We start from the raw sequence: 20,375 nt of genomic DNA on the forward strand, positions 1-20,375 counted from the left end.
GTGGGGTTATTTTTCAGGGGTTGGGATTGGCCCTTAGTTCCAGTGAAAATAACACTTAAGTTATTTATTATTATTATTTCAGGTACTTATATAGTGCTGTCAATTTACGCAGTGCTTTACATATACATTGTACATTCACATCAGTCCCTGCCCTCAAGGAGCTTACAATCTAAGGTCCCTAACTCACATACATACACAGTAGGGACAATTTTTTTTTTTATACAGGATCCAATTAAACTACCAGCATGTCTTTGGAGTGTGGGAGGAAACCAGAATAGCTGGAGGAAACCCACGCAGGCACAGGGAGAACATGCAAACTCCAGGCAGGTAGCGTCGTGGTTGGGACTCGAACCAGCGACCCTCTTGCTGCTAGGTGAAAGTGCTAACCACTACACCACTGTGCCGCCCATGACATACCAAGACATACCAAGACATACCAAGACATACCAAGACATAACAAGACATACCAAGACATACCAAGACATAACAAGACATACCAAGACATACCAAGACATAACAAGACATAACAAGACATACCAAGACATACCAAGACATACCAAGACATACCAAGACATAACAAGACATACCAAGACATACCAAGACATAACAAGACATACCAAGACATACCAAGACATACCAAGACATAACAAGACATAACAAGACATACCAAGACATAACAAGACATACCAAGACATACCAAGACATACCAAGACATTTTGGACAATGTCATGCTTCCAAATTTTTGGGAACAGTTTGGGGATGTCCCCCTTCCTGTTCCAACATGACTACACACACCAGTGCACAAAGCAAGGTCCAAAAAGACATGCATAAGCGAGTTTGGGTTGGAGGAATTTGACTGGCCTGCACAGAGTCCTGACCTCAACCCCATAGAACACCTTTGGGATGAATTAGAGCAGAGACTGTGAGCCAGACCTTCTCATCCAACATCATTGCCTGACCTCACAAATGCGCTTCTGGAAGAATGGTCAAACATTCCCAAAGACACACTCCTAAACCTTGTGGACAGCCTTCCCAGAAGAGTTGAAGCTGTTATAGCTGCAAAGGGTGGGCCAACTCAGTATTGAACCCTACGGACTAAGACTGGGATGCCAATAAAGTTCATGTGTGTGTATAGGCAGGTGTCCCAATACTTTTGACAATATAGTGTATATGTCACTTACCCAAAATGAACAAGACGAGGGGGGGTTGATGAAACAGTATGTTAGCAATATGTTATAAAAGATGGCATACTCCTGATATAAGTGTAATGATATATACAGTAATATACTTATTGATATCCTACCGATCTCAATAGGAATGGTGTACTACTCCTTGTATTCCCTGCATTCCCTCTAAGCTTTTTACACCTTCCAAACCAAATTTTTGGTACAAACTAAAAAAAAATGTTTACCCAACATGTTTCACCCCATAAATTGTGGCTTCATCGGGAGTGTATGAAAATAAAAATACCCTCAGAAACATGCACTGTGATCATGAATAGGATATAGTAATGCTGTACAGTAACTCATATCTGACTGGTGAAATACTTGATATTGAATAAAAAAAAGTAAAAAAAAGAAAAGAAAAACTTGATATTGGATAGTGTAGATTCTGTAAGAAATGATTCTCATGGACTATTTTATGTGATTGACTGGTCACCAACCATCACTCCTGATGAAGCTGAAGTGTAAAAAAAAAAAAAAAAAAAAAACTAATAATGATAACTCATCATGATAACATCCCAAAAGTTTTTATTTTTAAACATAATAAATGAAGACTTTAACATATATATATATACAGTAAAACCTTGGATTGCGAGCATAATTCGTTCTGGAAACATGCTTGTAATCCAAAGCACTCTTATATCAAAGCGAATTTCCCCATAAGAAATAATGGAAACTCAGATGATTCGTTCCACAAGTCCTTCAGTTTATAGTCTATATACAAAGATTCTAGCAATGTGATAGGTTGTGTAACCATAAAATGTCCATCCACAATATGCAGCCTTCCCAAGGGGATTAGAAGCAAAATCTAGCAGAGCTACAGAATATAAGAGAGATGAGAGGCGCCTCTAAGTGTAGCAATATGATTTACATTTAATGAAGGTTCAACATTTAGCAACTCACATGGTTGATGATTAAAATAGGCACACCTAAGTACGCAGGCATCCGGGGTAAAGCTGTCCACATAGACCATCTTCTGAACCACCGGCTCTCACCACTGTCAGTCTGCAATCGTGACCGGGAAGAATAGCCTGCAGTAGAGCGATCTGAAAGTGAGGCTTTGAATCACTCGTGGAGTGCAGCGGGGAAGGGATGATGAAGATGGCTGTGCAGAGGATGGTCTATGTGGACAGCTTTATCCCAGATGCCTGCATACTTAATCATCAACCATGTGAGTTGCTAAATGTTGAACCTTCATTAAATGTAACCATATTGCTACACTTAGAGGCTTCTCTTTTCTTTTTTATACATGACGCTACTTGTATATCAAGTCAAAATTTATTTTAAAAATTTGCTTGTCTTGCAAAGCGCTCTCAAACCAAGTTACTCTCAAACCAAGGTTTTAGTGTATATATATATATATATATATATATATATATATATATATATATATATATATATATATATATATAATTCATACAACATACACATATTTAAATCATATTTATCGGTTGTGTTTGCTTCTTCTTTCTATAGGGTATGTCGGTTTGATATGGCCAACAATATAATGGGGCCACTCTCCCACTGACCACCAATCTAAAGGGGCCCTTCTTCACTGCCCACCAATGTAAGGAAGCTTTTCACTAACCACCATGTAAGGTAACACTTTTGCATAGACCACCAATGTGAGGTAACACTACAATTTTCTCTGTCTGCATTTCTTTTCCAGCCATTAATATGTGTTTCCTTTAACTATCATTGCTAAAAATAATCTAGACCTGAAAGTTATTGATGGGTTCCTCCATGTTAAAAAGGTTGAGAAAGGTGGAAGTAAAGCATCAAAGTAAAGTGCATAAGTGAAGTGCAATTAAATGTCCATCAGACAATCAAAAATATATTCGTGCAAACACAAATTATGAAGTGCAGTCCAAAAGATGGTTCCCTCAGAGGAACTAAGGTGCTGAAAGGTGCTTAAATATTCCACAAAAAGTGCTCAGGTGCTCTCAGGAAGAAGACCCCCTATGGGGATGCACTCACCAAATAAAGAAAAAAGGAACGCCTTAAGCTCATACAGTATCCCCTGGACAGGTGGATGGATCCAGCACAGCCTCTTTAGGATGCCTTTAATTCAACTCCTTTATACTTATTTACGACCATATGTTATGAAGGAGAAAAGGAGCCATAATAGTGAAGCCCGTAGGTAATTTATTAAAGGAATCAAACAGAATACTACTCGCAAGCGTTGAATTGTTAGGAGCATTGGTTACATCTACATCTGTGTCATTCATTTCCGCGTACGCTGCCGGCGTGCGTTCCACGGTGGTTAACAGGAAATGACGTTGTGCGATGCTCCGCTGCTCAGAAGTGCGTCGACGCGTTTCGCCCGCCTTAATGGGCGTTATTAAAGACTTTTGCACTCTCCAGTTTTAGTAAATCTCTCCCTTAGTAACAATTAGGGATGATCGAACTTTTCAAAAGTTCGGTTCGACCAGAACACCCGAACTTCCCAAAAGTTCGGCCCGGATTTCAGAACCCCATTGAAATCAATGGGACCCGAACTTTTGAAGCCCTAAATCTCAATAAATGCCCCTAAAAAGTGCCTAGGGTTCTGGGTCATGCCCCAGGGACTATTAATCACACAAAAAAAGTTCTTAAAAATTGTCATTTTTGATAGAGAGCCAATTATTGAAAAAATTATTGAAAAAAAAAAAAAAGAGATTTCTTTGGATTTAGTATCTGGGGGGTCTAAAAAGTGTACCTGTGAAGTTTCAGTTCTGTAGCATGTCCAGAACTAGAAAAAAAAGTTTGTTTGTATTAGAATTGCATTTGAACAGGCATACGGCTCCGCTATTTTCACACCCGGTTATTTGTTGCAGGCCTTTATTGGGCTTTTTTGTGGACGTGTTTGGAGGCAGGCATGACATCTCAACTTCTGTGTAGGGGTATATATACACACACACATGTATGTATATATGTATATATACTGTACACATACACATATATAGGTGTGAAAGTAGCAGAAACCTATGCCTGCGCTAATGAAATAATTAACACCCATATGACTTCTCTGCTATAACACCTATATGTGTGTATGTGTATAAATACATATAAGTGTGTGTGTGTATATATACCCCTATACAGAATTTCAGATGTTTTGCCTGCCTCCAAAGACCCCCAAAAAATGCCCCAAAAAAACCCTGCGCCAAAAAAAACGCCCAGGTGTGTTGTTGCAGGCGGTTTTTTTGAGGCATTTTTGGAGGTCTTTGGAGGCAGGCAAAACATCTGAAATTCTGTATAGGGGTATATATACACACACACTTATATGTATTTATACACATACACATATATATAGGTGTTATAGCAGAGAAGCCATATGGGTGTTAATTATTTCATTAGCGCAAGCATAGGTTTCTGCTACTTTCACACCTATATATGTGTATGTGTATATATACATACATGTGTGTGTGTATATATACCCCTACACAGAAGTTCAGATGTCATGCCTGACTCCAAACATGTCCTCAAAAAAGCCCTATAAACGCCTGCAACAAAAAGCCGGGTGACAGGGGCGAAGCCACTATCCGGTTCTATAAGTGTTCTAAGAGAAACAAACTTTTCTCTATAGCGGTCACCCTGACATGGAAGGGTTTTGTCACCCTGCCATAGCAGTCAGAGTCAGTTAACCCTACACTACACTACGGTCCCCTTACACTTAACACTTTCCCTACAGAAACTAGATTATTAAATCTAACTATAGTGGAAAATAGTACCCTAACTACACTAGATATCCCTTTCCTCACACTAATAATTGCTAAATGACACTTTGAAGCAGAAGTAACAGAAATGCTTCCACTCTCTTCCACAGCCCTGTATTAAAATGGTAGAGATTTGGCGGGGGCTATCTTATATACTGGGGGGCATATTCACTAATGATTGGCCTCTGGACCCCCTAGTCACTCCAATCACATTCCTAGCATTCTGCTGCCCCCACAATTGGCTTTTACTGATGGTTCTGGTCCAATCACGGGCTTTTAAAGCCCAGTTCCTGTCCCATTGCCTTTTGGTCGGTTCTGGTTGCCGAATTCCGAACTTTTTCAGCAAAAAGTTCGGAATTCGGCCGAACCTCGAACAGTCAATGTTCGGGTCGAACCGATGGTCGACCCGAACAGTTCGATCATCCCTAGTAAACAATAGCAGATGCTGGTGTAGTTTTAGGTTTCCAGGTTTCTAAAGCAATTTAGTAAATTATTTATTGCATTTAAATGCTTTTGGTCAACTTATCATCTGAATATTTCTATAGATTTTTGTTTATCGAGTGCCCACAAATTTCTCCAATTTCATGGGTTTCTGGTAATGCATTGGTTATTTTCCAGTGAAAAAACATTATGTTGTTGTTAAAAAGAAACAAATAACTAAATATATGTGAAAAATAATCCAAACATAATTAGAGAGTTTCTGCTTTTCAATTCTATATTTTAATTATTATTTTAAATATGAATGTTCTGTGTCAGATCCAGAGACCTTTTGTTTAATTAATTAATCGTTTATTTGAAATTCTGGAATTATAGGTCAGCGTGGTATAGTGATAACTAGTGTTGAGCGAACACGGACTGTATTATTCGTGTTCGTACCGAATAATTGGATTTTTTGTACCCGAACACGGACACGGACACTTTACTGTATGTTCGGGTAAAAATCCGTGTTCGGTCGTTTTATTTCCGGGTTTTGCATGCTTTGGCGCTCTTTTCATGGCGGGCTTTCAACAGCCAATCAACAATCGTTTAACTGGTGTGCCTTAAGCCATCCCAGCCATGCCTGCAAATGTCTCAGTAGCTGTGATTGGCCGTCTGAAGCATGTGACCAAGTCTTTATAAGTTCGAGGCAGCCGCAGCGGCGTCATTATGCTGCTTAGATTCAGGGACAGAGCACACATCAACGTGCTGGCTGCTGATTAGGGAAAGATAGGCAGGAAAAAACCATTTGTGTCCGGATAGAATTGAGGGACAGGTCGGAGTGTTTAGGCAGGGCGAGTTGTAGGCATTTTAGGGATAGAGTCTGCTGAATTATATAGGGTCAGTGTCTTCTACAAACTACAATCGATATTGCTGTGTGGGGGGTGGGGTCTGCACTCAATCCTGATCTACGATCTCTTCTCAATCCTGTTAGGGACAGAGTCTGCTGAATTTTAGGGAAACTGTGTTCTACAAACTACAATCGATATTGCTGTGTGGTGTGGGATTGGAGATAGGCAGGTGTCAGTGATCCACATCCATTTTTCTGTGTGTGAGCTGCAGTGAACACAATCTTTTTGGGCTGCAGTGAACACAATCTTTTTGGGCTGCAGTGAACACAATCTTTTTGGGCTGCAGTGAACACAATCTTTTTGGGCTGCAGTGAACACAATCTTTTTGGGCTGCAGTGAACACAATCTTTTTGGGGTGCAGTGAACAAAATCTTTTTGGGGTGCAGTGAACACAATCCTTTTTGGTGTGCAGTGAACACAATCTTTGTGGGGTGCAGTGAACAAAATCCTTTGTGGGGTGCAGTGAACACAATCTTTTTGGGGTGCAGTGAACAAAATCCTTTTTGGGGTGCAGTGAACAACATCCTTTTTGGGGTGCAGTGAACACAATCTTTTTGGGGTGCAGTGAACAAAATCCTTTGTGGGGTGCAGTGAACACAATCTTTTTGGGGTGCAGTGAACACAATCTTTTTGGGGTGGAGTGAACAACATCCTTTTTGGGGTGCAGTGAACAAAATCCTTTTTGGGGTGCAGTGAACAAAATCATTTTTGGGGTGCAGTGAACACAATCTTTTTGGGGTGCAGTGAACACAATCTTTGTGGGGTGCAGTGAACACAATCTTTTTGGGGTGGAGTGAACAACATCCTTTTTGGGGTGCAGTGAACAACATCCTTTTTGGGGTGCAGTGAAAACAATCTTTTTGGGGTGCAGTGAACACAATCTTTGTGGGGTACAGTGAACAGAATCTTTGTGGGGTGCAGTGAACACAATCTTTGGGGGGTACAGTGAACACAATCTTTGTGAGGTGCAGTGAACACAATCTTTGTGGGGTGCAGTGAACACAATCATTGTGGGGTGCAGTGAACTCAATCTTTGTGGGGTACAGTGAACACAATCTCATACTGAAGGTTTGAGGGTGCTGCCTGTTCCATACTCCCCCTACTCCTCATCTAGCCTTTTAGGGGTACAAACAATAGTAATTGGGGCCTAGTGTGGTTGTGTACGTGTGATATACATACACTTTTTTGGGATCATATTTTCTATTCCGCTATTTAATCAAAAACCTTTGGGGATCAGTTAAATTGGGGGATAGTCTGTGTTGGTACGTGTGAGAGAGATCCACCTTTCCAAGTTGTTGGGGTTCATCTCATACTTCTGAAGGTTTGAGGGTGCTGCCTGTTCCATACTCCCCCTACTCCTAGCCTTTTAGGGGTACAAACAATAGTAATTGGGGCCTAGTGTGGTTGTGTACGTGTGATATACATACACTTTTTTGGGATCATATTTTCTATTCCGCTATTTAATCAAAAACCTCTGGGGATCAGTTAAATTGGGGGATAGTCTGTGTTGGTACGTGTGAGAGAGATCCACCTTTCCAAGTTGTTGGGGTTCATCTCATACTTCTGAAGGTTTGAGGGTGCTGCCTGTTCCATACTCCCCCTACTCCTAGCCTTTTAGGGGTACAAACAATAGTAATTGGGGCCTAGTGTGGTTGTGTACGTGTGATATACATACACTTTTTTGGGATCATATTTTCTATTCCGCTATTTAATCAAAAACCTTTGGGGATCAGTTAAATTGGGGGATAGTCTGTGTTGGTACGTGTGAGAGAGATCCACCTTTCCAAGTTGTTGAGGTTCATCTCATACTTCTGAAGGTTTGAGGGTGCTGCCTGTTCCATACTCCCCCTACTCCTAGCCTTTTAGGGGTACAAACAATAGTAATTGGGGCCTAGTGTGGTTGTGTACGTGTGATATACATACACTTTTTTGGGATCATATTTTCAATTCCGCTATTTAATCAAAAACCTCTGGGGATCAGTTAAATTGGGGGATAGTCTGTGTTGGTACGTATGAGAGAGATCCACCTTTCCAAGTTGTTGGGGTTCATCTCATACTTCTGAAGGTTTGAGGGTGCTGCCTGTTCCATACTCCCCCTACTCCTAGCCTTTTAGGGGTACAAACAATAGTAATTGGGGCCTAGTGTGGTTGTGTACGTGTGATATACATACACTTTTTTGGGATCATATTTTCTATTCCGCTATTTAATCAAAAACCTTTGGGGATCAGTTAAATTGGGGGATAGTCTGTGTTGGTACGTGTGAGAGAGATCCACCTTTCCAAGTTGTTGAGGTTCATCTCATACTTCTGAAGGTTTGAGGGTGCTGCCTGTTCCATACTCCCCCTACTCCTAGCCTTTTAGGGGTACAAACAATAGTAATTGGGGCCTAGTGTGGTTGTGTACGTGTGATATACATACACTTTTTTGGGATCATATTTTCTATTCCGCTATTTAATCAAAAACCTTTGGGGATCAGTTAAATTGGGGGATAGTCTGTGTTGGTACGTGTGAGAGAGATCCACCTTTCCAAGTTGTTGGGGTTCATCTCATACTTCTGAAGGTTTGAGGGTGCTGCCTGTTACATACTCCCCCTACTCCTAGCCTTTTAGGGGTACAAACAATAGTAATTGGGGCCTAGTGTGGTTGTGTACGTGTGATATACATACACTTTTTTGGGATCATATTTTCTATTCCGCTATTTAATCAAAAACCTTTGGGGATCAGTTAAATTGGGGGATAGTCTGTGTTGGTACGTGTGAGAGAGATCCACCTTTCCAAGTTGTTGAGGTTCATCTCATACTTCTGAAGGTTTGAGGGTGCTGCCTGTTCCATACTCCCCCTACTCCTAGCCTTTTAGGGGTACAAACAATAGTAATTGGGGCCTAGTGTGGTTGTGTACGTGTGATATACATACACTTTTTTGGGATCATATTTTCTATTCCGCTATTTAATCAAAAACCTTTGGGGATCAGTTAAATTGGGGGATAGTCTGTGTTGGTACGTGTGAGAGAGATCCACCTTTCCAAGTTGTTGGGGTTCATCTCATACTTCTGAAGGTTTGAGGGTGCTGCCTGTTCCATACTCCCCCTACTCCTAGCCTTTTAGGGGTACAAACAATAGTAATTGGGGCCTAGTGTGGTTGTGTACGTGTGATATACATACACTTTTTTGGGATCATATTTTCTATTCCGCTATTTAATCAAAAACCTCTGGGGATCAGTTAAATTGGGGGATAGTCTGTGTTGGTACGTGTGAGAGAGATCCACCTTTCCAAGTTGTTGGGGTTCATCTCATACTTCTGAAGGTTTGAGGGTGCTGCCTGTTCCATACTCCCCCTACTCCTAGCCTTTTAGGGGTACAAACAATAGTAATTGGGGCCTAGTGTGGTTGTGTACGTGTGATATACATACACTTTTTTGGGATCATATTTTCTATTCCGCTATTTAATCAAAAACCTTTGGGGATCAGTTAAATTGGGGGATAGTCTGTGTTGGTACGTGTGAGAGAGATCCACCTTTCCAAGTTGTTGAGGTTCATCTCATACTTCTGAAGGTTTGAGGGTGCTGCCTGTTCCATACTCCCCCTACTCCTAGCCTTTTAGGGGTACAAACAATAGTAATTGGGGCCTAGTGTGGTTGTGTACGTGTGATATACATACACTTTTTTGGGATCATATTTTCTATTCCGCTATTTAATCAAAAACCTTTGGGGATCAGTTAAATTGGGGGATAGTCTGTGTTGGTACGTGTGAGAGAGATCCACCTTTCCAAGTTGTTGGGGTTCATCTCATACTTCTGAAGGTTTGAGGGTGCTGCCTGTTACATACTCCCCCTACTCCTAGCCTTTTAGGGGTACAAACAATAGTAATTGGGGCCTAGTGTGGTTGTGTACGTGTGATATACATACACTTTTTTGGGATCATATTTTCTATTCCGCTATTTAATCAAAAACCTTTGGGGATCAGTTAAATTGGGGGATAGTCTGTGTTGGTACGTGTGAGAGAGATCCACCTTTCCAAGTTGTTGAGGTTCATCTCATACTTCTGAAGGTTTGAGGGTGCTGCCTGTTCCATACTCCCCCTACTCCTAGCCTTTTAGGGGTACAAACAATAGTAATTGGGGCCTAGTGTGGTTGTGTACGTGTGATATACATACACTTTTTTGGGATCATATTTTCTATTCCGCTATTTAATCAAAAACCTTTGGGGATCAGTTAAATTGGGGGATAGTCTGTGTTGGTACGTGTGAGAGAGATCCACCTTTCCAAGTTGTTGGGGTTCATCTCATACTTCTGAAGGTTTGAGGGTGCTGCCTGTTCCATACTCCCCCTACTCCTAGCCTTTTAGGGGTACAAACAATAGTAATTGGGGCCTAGTGTGGTTGTGTACGTGTGATATACATACACTTTTTTGGGATCATATTTTCTATTCCGCTATTTAATCAAAAACCTTTGGGGATCAGTTAAATTGGGGGATAGTCTGTGTTGGTACGTGTGAGAGAGATCCACCTTTCCAAGTTGTTGGGGTTCATCTCATACTTCTGAAGGTTTGAGGGTGCTGCCTGTTCCATACTCCCCCTACTCCTAGCCTTTTAGGGGTACAAACAATAGTAATTGGGGCCTAGTGTGGTTGTGTACGTGTGATATACATACACTTTTTTGGGATCATATTTTCTATTCCGCTATTTAATCAAAAACCTTTGGGAATCAGTTAAATTGGGGGATAGTCTGTGTTGGTACGTGTGAGAGAGATCCACCTTTCCAAGTTGTTGGGGTTCATCTCATACTTCTGAAGGTTTGAGGGTGCTGCCTGTTCCATACTCCCCCTACTCCTAGCCTTTTAGGGGTACAAACAATAGTAATTGGGGCCTAGTGTGGTTGTGTACGTGTGATATACATACACTTTTTTGGGATCATATTTTCTATTCCGCTATTTAATCAAAAACCTCTGGGGATCAGTTAAATTGGGGGATAGTCTGTGTTGGTACGTGTGAGAGAGATCCACCTTTCCAAGTTGTTGGGGTTCATCTCATACTTCTGAAGGTTTGAGGGTGCTGCCTGTTCCATACTCCCCCTACTCCTAGCCTTTTAGGGGTACAAACAATAGTAATTGGGGCCTAGTGTGGTTGTGTACGTGTGATATACATACACTTTTTTGGGATCATATTTTCTATTCCGCTATTTAATCAAAAACCTTTGGGGATCAGTTAAATTGGGGGATAGTCTGTGTTGGTACGTGTGAGAGAGATCCACCTTTCCAAGTTGTTGGGGTTCATCTCATACTTCTGAAGGTTTGAGGGTGCTGCCTGTTCCATACTCCCCCTACTCCTAGCCTTTTAGGGGTACAAACAATAGTAATTGGGGCCTAGTGTGGTTGTGTACGTGTGATATACATACACTTTTTTGGGATCATATTTTCTATTCCGCTATTTAATCAAAAACCTCTGGGGATCAGTTAAATTGGGGGATAGTCTGTGTTGGTACGTGTGAGAGAGATCCACCTTTCCAAGTTGTTGGGGTTCATCTCATACTTCTGAAGGTTTGAGGGTGCTGCCTGTTCCATACCCCCCCTACTCCTCATCTAGCCTTTTAGGGGTACAAACAATAGTAATTGGGGCCTAGTGTGGTTGTGTACGTGCGAGATACATACACTTTTTTTGATCATATTTCCTATTCCGCTATTCAATAAAAACCTTTGAGGATCAATTGAATTGCGGGATAGTCTGTGTCGGTACGTGTGAGAGAGATCCACCTTTCCAAGTTGTTGGGGTTCATCTCATACTTCTGAAGGTTTGAGGGTGCTGCCTGTTCCATACCCCCCCTACTCCTCATCTAGCCTTTTAGGGGTACAAACAATAGTAATTGGGGCCTAGTGTGGTTGTGTACGTGCGAGATACATACACTTTTTTTGATCATATTTCCTATTCCGCTATTCAATAAAAACCTTTGAGGATCAATTGAATTGCGGGATAGTCTGTGTCGGTACGTGTGAGAGAGATCCACCTTTCCAAGTTGTTGGGGTTCATCTCATACTTCTGAAGGTTTGAGGGTGCTGCCTGTTCCATACCCCCCCTACTCCTCATCTAGCCTTTTAGGGGTACAAACAATAGTAATTGGGGCCTAGTGTGGTTGTGTACGTGCGAGATACATACACTTTTTTTGATCATATTTCCTATTCCGCTATTCAATAAAAACCTTTGAGGATCAATTGAATTGCGGGATAGTCTGTGTCGGTACGTGTGAGAGAGATCCACCTTTCCAAGTTGTTGGGGTTCATCTCATACTTCTGAAGGTTTGAGGGTGCTGCCTGTTCCATACCCCCCCTACTCCTCATCTAGCCTTTTAGGGGTACAAACAATAGTAATTGGGGCCTAGTGTGGTTGTGTACGTGCGAGATACATACACTTTTTTTGATCATATTTCCTATTCCGCTATTCAATAAAAACCTTTGAGGATCAATTGAATTGCGGGATAGTCTGTGTCGGTACGTGTGAGAGAGATCCACCTTTCCAAGTTGTTGGGGTTCATCTCATACTTCTGAAGGTTTGAGGGTGCTGCCTGTTCCATACTCCCCCTACTCCTCATCTAGCCTTTTAGGGGTACAAACAATAGTAATTGGGGCCTAGTGTGGTTGTGTACGTGTGATATACATACACTTTTTTTGGATCATATTTTCTATTCCGCTATTTAATTTAACTGGGCCTCCATGCGAGACCTGTGTGCCTTGTTGCGCTGTTTTGAGTACTCCACCAACATGGCCAGTGGCAATGACGCCGTTCTCAGCTTAACTATCCCACTTCTATGCCTCCTTGAAAAAACAATTCGGGCGATGATGGAAGAGGATGTGGCACAGGATGAGGAGGAGGAGGAGGATGAAGAGGTAACATTTCCAAGGCTTTCAGGGCAGTCATTCGCAAGGGGCTCCGAGGGTGGGTTCCTGCACACGCAAACGCCAGGGACGCAATTGTCCAGCAGGGGCACAGTTCTGGAGGATGAGGAGGATGAGGAGGAGGAGGAGCTGGAGGAGGAGATGGAACCATGTTCACAGCAGGGTGGCACCCAGGCCAGCTCATGGCCATCACTGGTGCGTGGCTGGGGGGATACAGAGGACACGGACCATACACCTCCCACAGAGGACAGCCTTTCGTTGCCTCTGGGCAGCCTGGCACACATGAGCGATTACATGCTGCAGTGTCTCCACAACGACCGCCGAGTTGCCCACATTCTAACTTGTGCTGATTACTGGGTGGCCACGCTGCTGGATCCCCGTTACAAGGACAACGTACCGTCCTTAATTCACTCACTGGAGCGCGATCGCAAGATGCGCGAGTACAAGCGCACGCTGGTAGACGCCATGCTGCTGGCATTCCCATCTGACAGCGGGGCCACAGTGGAAGCACAAGGCAGAGGAGGAGGAGGAGGAGGTCGCCAACGCAACCAGGGCACCGCCAGCACCTCAGAAGGCAGGGTTAGCATGGCCGAAATGTGGAAAAGCTTTGTCAGCACGCCACAACAAACAGCAGCACCAGCAGCTCAGATGGAACGTCTTAGCAGGAGGCAGCATTTTACCAACATGGTGGAGCAGTATGTGTGCACACGCCTACATGTAGTGAATGACGGGTCTGCCCCCTTCAACTTCTGGGTCTCCAAATTGGGCACATGGCCTGAGCTTGCCCTTTACGCCTTGGAGGTGCTGGCGTGCCCTGCAGCCAGTGTATTATCTGAACGGGTATTTAGCACGGCTGGGGGCGTTATAACAGACAAGCGCAGCCGCCTGTCCAGAGACAATGTGGACAAGCTCACGTTCATTAAAATGAACCAGGCATGGATCCCACGGGACTTTTCCGTACCTTATGCAGAATAGCAATGGATACCGACCTTACCCACCCATTGTTCCATTTTTGCTCTTTCTCACTCTTTTGGGGTGTACCCTCATTTAAAATTTGTGAAAAGAAGCAGTGTTGGCTACCTCGTCCTCCTCCTCAGGGCCAGATTAATGTAGGGGCTATTGGAGCTGCAGCTCCAGGCCCCTACCTTTTATATAGGCCCCGGGTTGGCCATATTCACTGTTACCGCTCTTCTGTCACTTGTAAACACAGAAGTCTGGCTTCTATGCTCGCTTCCCCAGGCAGCACCCTCAGAACCTCCCCACACAGCGTGAAGGCCGGACAAGGAGGGACAGTTGGCGATGCATGGATGTGTTTATGGGCTTCAGAGACAGCATCCCATGTTGAATTAGGCATGCATGGCTGCACCCTTCCTCCTCTGGGTGCATGGCAAGGCACGGTCCTAAGGCCCTTCAAAATCCTCAGCACCAAGCCCATGATGCTGTTAATCCGGCCCTGGTCCTCCTCCACCGCCGCTTCCACCTACACCGCCCATAGGTGTGCGCAGCCTATTGCATTAAGGTGTGCACCCCAAAGTTGAAATACACATGCATGTGTTTGCCAGCAGGGAGAGTAATGTATCGGGGCCATGTACCTGTAGGCAAGGAGAAATAGAGCAGAGCAGGTCCCAGGGAGATCTTTCCCATCTCCTCACTGGCAATGCTATGTGCCCTAGGTGATTAGGGTGTGCCCAGGCACACCCAGCACACCCTGTGCGCACGCCTATGTCACCGCCACATCCACCACCACCTTAACCTCCCTCCTACTCCATATGGGCCTCGTCCTTCAGAGATGAAGAAGAACATTGTTTTATTTTTCTGTTTTTTTTTGTTGTTTTAAGTTATTTCCCTATCCACATTTGTTTGCAGAGCACTTGCCATGCTCTTAATTACGTTTTGCTGCCATTTGCAGCACTCTAGCCCTTTCCTTTGGTGTTTTAGAGCCATTTTAGTGCCTTAAAGTTCGGGTCCCCATTGACTTCAATGGGGTTCGGTGTCCGGGAAAAGTTCGGTAAAAGTCCGGGACACGGACCCGGACTTTTTTTTAAAGTTCGGCCGAACCCGTCGAACACGGACATCTAGGTGTTCGCTCAACCCTAGTGATAACACATATATACTTCCAGTCAAAATACCCGCCAAGTAAAATGATTTTAATTATTGAAAATAAGCATTTACACAGATAAAGAAAAATAAGCATTTCCTTGAAGATCGTATAACAAAAGAAAAAAAATGTAAAGATAGTTCCTGGTTATAGGCATAAAATCAGAAGAGTAGCAAAAACCAGGATTGTCCATGGATGGTGGGAATGTCCAGTGATCCCTCCTTTGCCAGTGTCAGCTGTATTGTTAACGGAGTCTCCTCCACATGCATTTGTTGATGGAGATTTACCTTTTATGTTGCTAAATGGACAGTCTGGGCCACCACATGGATGTGTTGGCGAGGGAATATCTGTCACGTTGGCAAACTTTACCTCCACATAATTGCTGATCCAGGCTTGATAGGCTGTCACTAGAGTATATACCCCAGGACGGTTTTGCATGGCACAACCCTCTCCCCAGCTCACAAGTCCAATTTGGTACCAGACACCTTGGACTTCGCAAACCAGTGGTCCTCCAGAGTCACCCTGGAAGACAACAGTATTCCTTAGTTACTTTTGTTTGTATTGATCTATCTGTTTATCCATGTATTGAATTACCTATCATCTATTTACATAATATGGCCAAAAGTTTGTGATCATCAATCTAACAACCCCCCACAATCTTTGTGGCTATAACAGCTTCCATTTTTCTGGGAACACTTTCCACAAGATTTTAGATTTGTATTCAATTTTGCTCGGAGGAAGAGGACTAGACCCTTGTAACGCCTTAGCGCTCTTGGACGCTATGAGTTCTTCTCATGCCATTAGCTGAGTATGCTGGATTTGGAGGCAGTCTCATCTGGGGTTTTAGATATTCTTGCACATGACTTGCTTTTTTGAGTATTATTATTATTATGATACAGGCTTTATATAGCGCCAACAGTTTGTGTAGCACTTTACGATATAAAGGGAGACCATACAGCAACAAACAATTCAATACAGAAGGGTTAGGAGGGCCCTGCTCCTGGGAGCTTACAATCTAATAGGGGGGGGGGGGGGCTGGTGAAACAAAAGGTAGTAACTGTGAGGGATGAATTGATGGGAGAAGTAGAAGACTGGTTGTTAGCTGAAGGCAGGATAGGCCTCCTGGTAGAGATGAGTTTTCAGGGATCGCCTAAAAGTGGACAGAGTAGGAGATAACTGGACATATTGGGGAAGTGAGTTCCAGAGCATAGGATAGGCTCTGGAGAAGTCCTGGAGAAGCATTGGAGGAGCAGACAGGGGAGCTAGAGAGCAGGAGGTCTTGGGAGGAGTGGAGAGAATGGTTTGGCTGATATTTGAAGGCAAGATTGGTGATGTAGCTTAGGGCAGTGTTGTGAATGGCTTTGTATGTTATTGTTAGTGTTGTGAATTGTAATCATTGAGCAATGTGAAGCCAATGGAGGGATTGGCAGAGAGGGGTGGTGAACACTGAACAGTGGTAAGGTGGATGATTCTGACAGTGGCATTCATGATAGACTGAAGAGGGGATAGCTTACAGAGAAGTAGGCCAATGAGGAGGGAGTTACAATAGTCAAGGTGAGAGAAAACAGTGGAGTAAATAAGCTTTTTTTTTGTTTTATAACAGAAAGTAAAAAATATTGTTTAGTTTTTTTGTTAGTCATTTTTTATTTATATCACAAAAAAAAAAAAAAACCAGAGGTGATCAAATACCACCAAAAGAAAGCTCTATTTATGTGAAAAAAATGATATCAATTTTGTTTGGGTACAGCATTGCATGGCCACTCAATCACCAGTTAAAGTAGCGCAGTGCTAAATAGCAAAAAATGGCCTGGTCAGGAAGGGGATAAATCCTTCCGGAGGGTAAGTGGATAACATGATCTGTGCTTTGCCATGCATCTTCTGTATAATGTAGGGGTCACATACCTCACAGGAGTCCTTCTGTCCATTTCTATATCCAGCACATATCTTCTCATCTTGAATAATGACGGTATTGGCTTTTTCTGAAGACCCTATATGATACATCTGGTCACATGTCTTGTAGTCAATTAGTGGAACCATGACCTTTTGAAGAATCCCATTAGCAGGCTTTGACCCTGATGATACACCATAAGATAAGATGGAAGAAACCATAAGATAAAACTTGGTTTATGTCTTACTCCTTGGTGGACAAGATGGCAGAATAAGCCACTCTGGCAGCTGAGGTGGACTGCACACAAGTCTCTGCTTGGGTGATGGAGGATAAGGAGCATGAGGATGGTTTTATTAAGCCAGTCCACCACCTCCTTTGCATGCCGTGGCTGGATAACATTAGCAACGTCCCTAAACAGAGGAAATTATGCCCTGCCTGAGGATGGAACACGTCCACCTTTACCTGTGGACACATACTCTGCTGGTCCCCTCACAGTGCCATGGGAAGATCTGCCTCTCCTTGTAGGCCTCCCAGACATGATGGGGAGGAGGTTATTGACAAAATGTAATAAAGATGGGGAAATGTGTACGTGGACACTCTAATCAATGGAAAGTGGTGCACTTTAACTTAAACACTCCACAGACACACTCCACAGACACACTACAATATACTGCAGTAAAACTGCACTGATGCACTGCAGTATACTGCGGTAAACATGCAGTAACGCACTGAAATATACTGTGCTAAACGTGCACTAACACACTGCAATATACTGTGGGAAACCTGCAATAATGCACTGAAATATACTGCGTTAAACATGCAGTTACAAACTGTAATATACTGCGGTAAACGCGCACCAATGCACTGAAATATACTGCATTAAACGTGCATTAATGCTCTGCAATATACTGCGGTACACATGCAATAAGACACTGAAATGTACTGTAGTAAACCTTCAATAACGCATTGCAAAATACTGCGGTAAACTTACAGTAATGCACTGAAAGGTAACCTGCCCTGACAAAATAAAATGACACTAAAGTAATAATCGCACTGTGATTATCCCAGAGTGTATTTGACTCTCAGGAGTCTGTCTCTAAGGTGAGCTGCTGATCTTACACTAGTCACCAGGAGCACTTGGAGTGAAGCATGCAGCACCTTTGATCGCGTTCACGGATGAAGATTTTTTCAGTTACTACTGTGTCACTGTTTTCACTGTGACTTGGGACTATTATTATTATCACGGTTTACCTTTTGATTTATCACTTGGTATCACAGTTTATTGATTGATTTGGATTGATTTAGATAAGATTTGGTCACTAAATATTATTTTATATACAAGGATTGATTTATTCACTTGGCGCAGCAATACTATTTATTCAACAGCCAATGTTAGGCCCAAACTCATACTCGGGCCGAACCGTTTGCCCAACTCTATTAACTCCCTTACATTCTAATATAAGAAAAAACCCTCTAGTCAATTACGACGATCCCTCTATGAAGGGGGGGGGGATAAGCATCCTACATCTGGCGAGATGTGGGAGGCGAACCCCCCTTTTTCCAATCGGGGAACTGCGACATACAGCGGACTATATTATCCCATTAGAATGAGTCTTGTTAACACCCCCTCATTTACTACCATATCCTTCTTTACTCCAAACCAACAACGAAATTACAGAAATCATATTCTTAGTCCCCCCTTGAAATTCTGTATGCCTATCCACAGATATCTACCCACTGTTATTTATGCTTTGCATCACTTGTTCTTGATCCCCTCAAGACTTAAGGGCATTCTTTTGGGTAGACTTATTCCCAACATTTCTCAACTTTCAATGTGAACTAATAAGAGCTAGTGTACTCTCTTGGACCGTGTTTTAACATTTATTGTTATCGTTTTTGGATTCATACAGTATCTCTTGATGTTAGAATATGATTGTAACCTCATATTACTCGTTAACACAGACGTTACTCTGAATTTGCTGTATGTAAGTTTCTTTATATTTTGATCTTCAATAAAGATATTTTGGGAAAAAAAAAAAAAGAAAAAGTCCAAGATATTTATTCATATTTTTTTTTTCCACTTTCTAATTTTCCTCATTATTGTTTTGTTCTGTAAAACTTTATGTATCAATTAAAATAAACACCTTCTCTGTAAATATAAACATGAGAAGTGCAGTTGCAAGGGAAAGTGATCTCCATCTTAATCCGCAAAAAAGAAGAATATGAGCAATTATTCTATATTATTTATACCAGTATATTAATTATTGTCATTTTAATGTCCTTTAATATTTAATCACACTCAATTTTATGCTATTTAATAAGATTTTATTGTTTAAGTGGCATTTATGGAGACACATTGGCACTTTACAAGCACAGGTTAATTTTTATTGGTAATTTATAGTATCCTAGCTGGTATTGAAATAGCAAGCGCTGTATTTGGCCTTTTTTAACCACTTTACCACCGGAGGATTTTCCTGCTAAAAGACCAGGGGTTTTTTTGCGATTTTTTACTGCGTGACTTTAACGGACAATTGCGCGGTCGTGCGACGCTGTACCTAAACAAATTTTTTTCCCACAAACAGAGCTTTCTTTTGGTGGTATTTGATCACCTGTGCGATTTTTTGATCACGCGCTATAAACAAAAAAAGAGCGTAATTTTTGCAAAAATAACAATATTTTTCACTTTTTTTTATATGAAATTCCCCCCCAAAAAAATGTAAAAATCTAAATTTTTTAACATTTTCGGCCAATTTGTTTTACGCTACCTATGTATGGTAAAAAAAAATCGCAAAACGCGTATTTTGATTGGTTTGCGCAAAAGTTATCGCGTTTACTAACAAAGGGAAAGATTTTTGTCATTTTTGGTGTTTTTTTTTAACGCGTAATGGCGGCGATCTGCGTTTTTTTTTGCGGTACTGCGACATTGCGGCGGACAGATCGGACCCTTGACTGACATTTTTGACACTTATGGGGGTACCAGTGACATTACTGCAGTAATCAGTGCTATATATATGCACTGTTACTGCAAAAATGACACTGGCAGGGAAGGGGTTAACTGTATTGGAGAGGGAGGGGTTAAGTGTGTCCTAGGGGCGTGCTTCTAACTGTAGTGGGACATTCCTATTGGTGTAAAAAAAAAAGATCAACGGTTCTACATAGTAGAACCGTTTGATCTTCATTTTTACACAGGGAGAACTGACAGGCGGCTTGTTTACATAAGCCGCTCTGTCTTTCTCCCGCTGTACCGACGATCGTA

At 42.2% G+C, this 20,375-nt stretch overlaps 1 protein-coding gene across 1 annotated transcript in view; it reads right to left on the reverse strand.

Annotated features, from left to right (window-relative positions):
• The window catches only part of LOC309558479 (serine protease 33-like), a gene marked incomplete at its 3' end in the record, with an annotated part of 81,516 nt that overhangs the window by 47,676 nt on the left and 13,465 nt on the right, over positions 1-20,375 (reverse strand). The window contains exons 4-5 of the mRNA XM_082261550.1: positions 17,134-17,303; positions 15,519-15,753 (exon numbers count right to left, since the gene is read on the reverse strand). Of these exons, the coding sequence (XP_082117676.1) occupies positions 15,519-15,753; positions 17,134-17,303 (405 nt within the window). The remainder of the gene's footprint in view (positions 1-15,518; positions 15,754-17,133; positions 17,304-20,375) is intronic.

This window comes from Pelophylax lessonae, assembly GCF_965119305.1.
Source record: "Pelophylax lessonae genome assembly, chromosome: 6".
Classification (NCBI taxonomy): domain Eukaryota; kingdom Metazoa; phylum Chordata; class Amphibia; order Anura; family Ranidae; genus Pelophylax; species Pelophylax lessonae.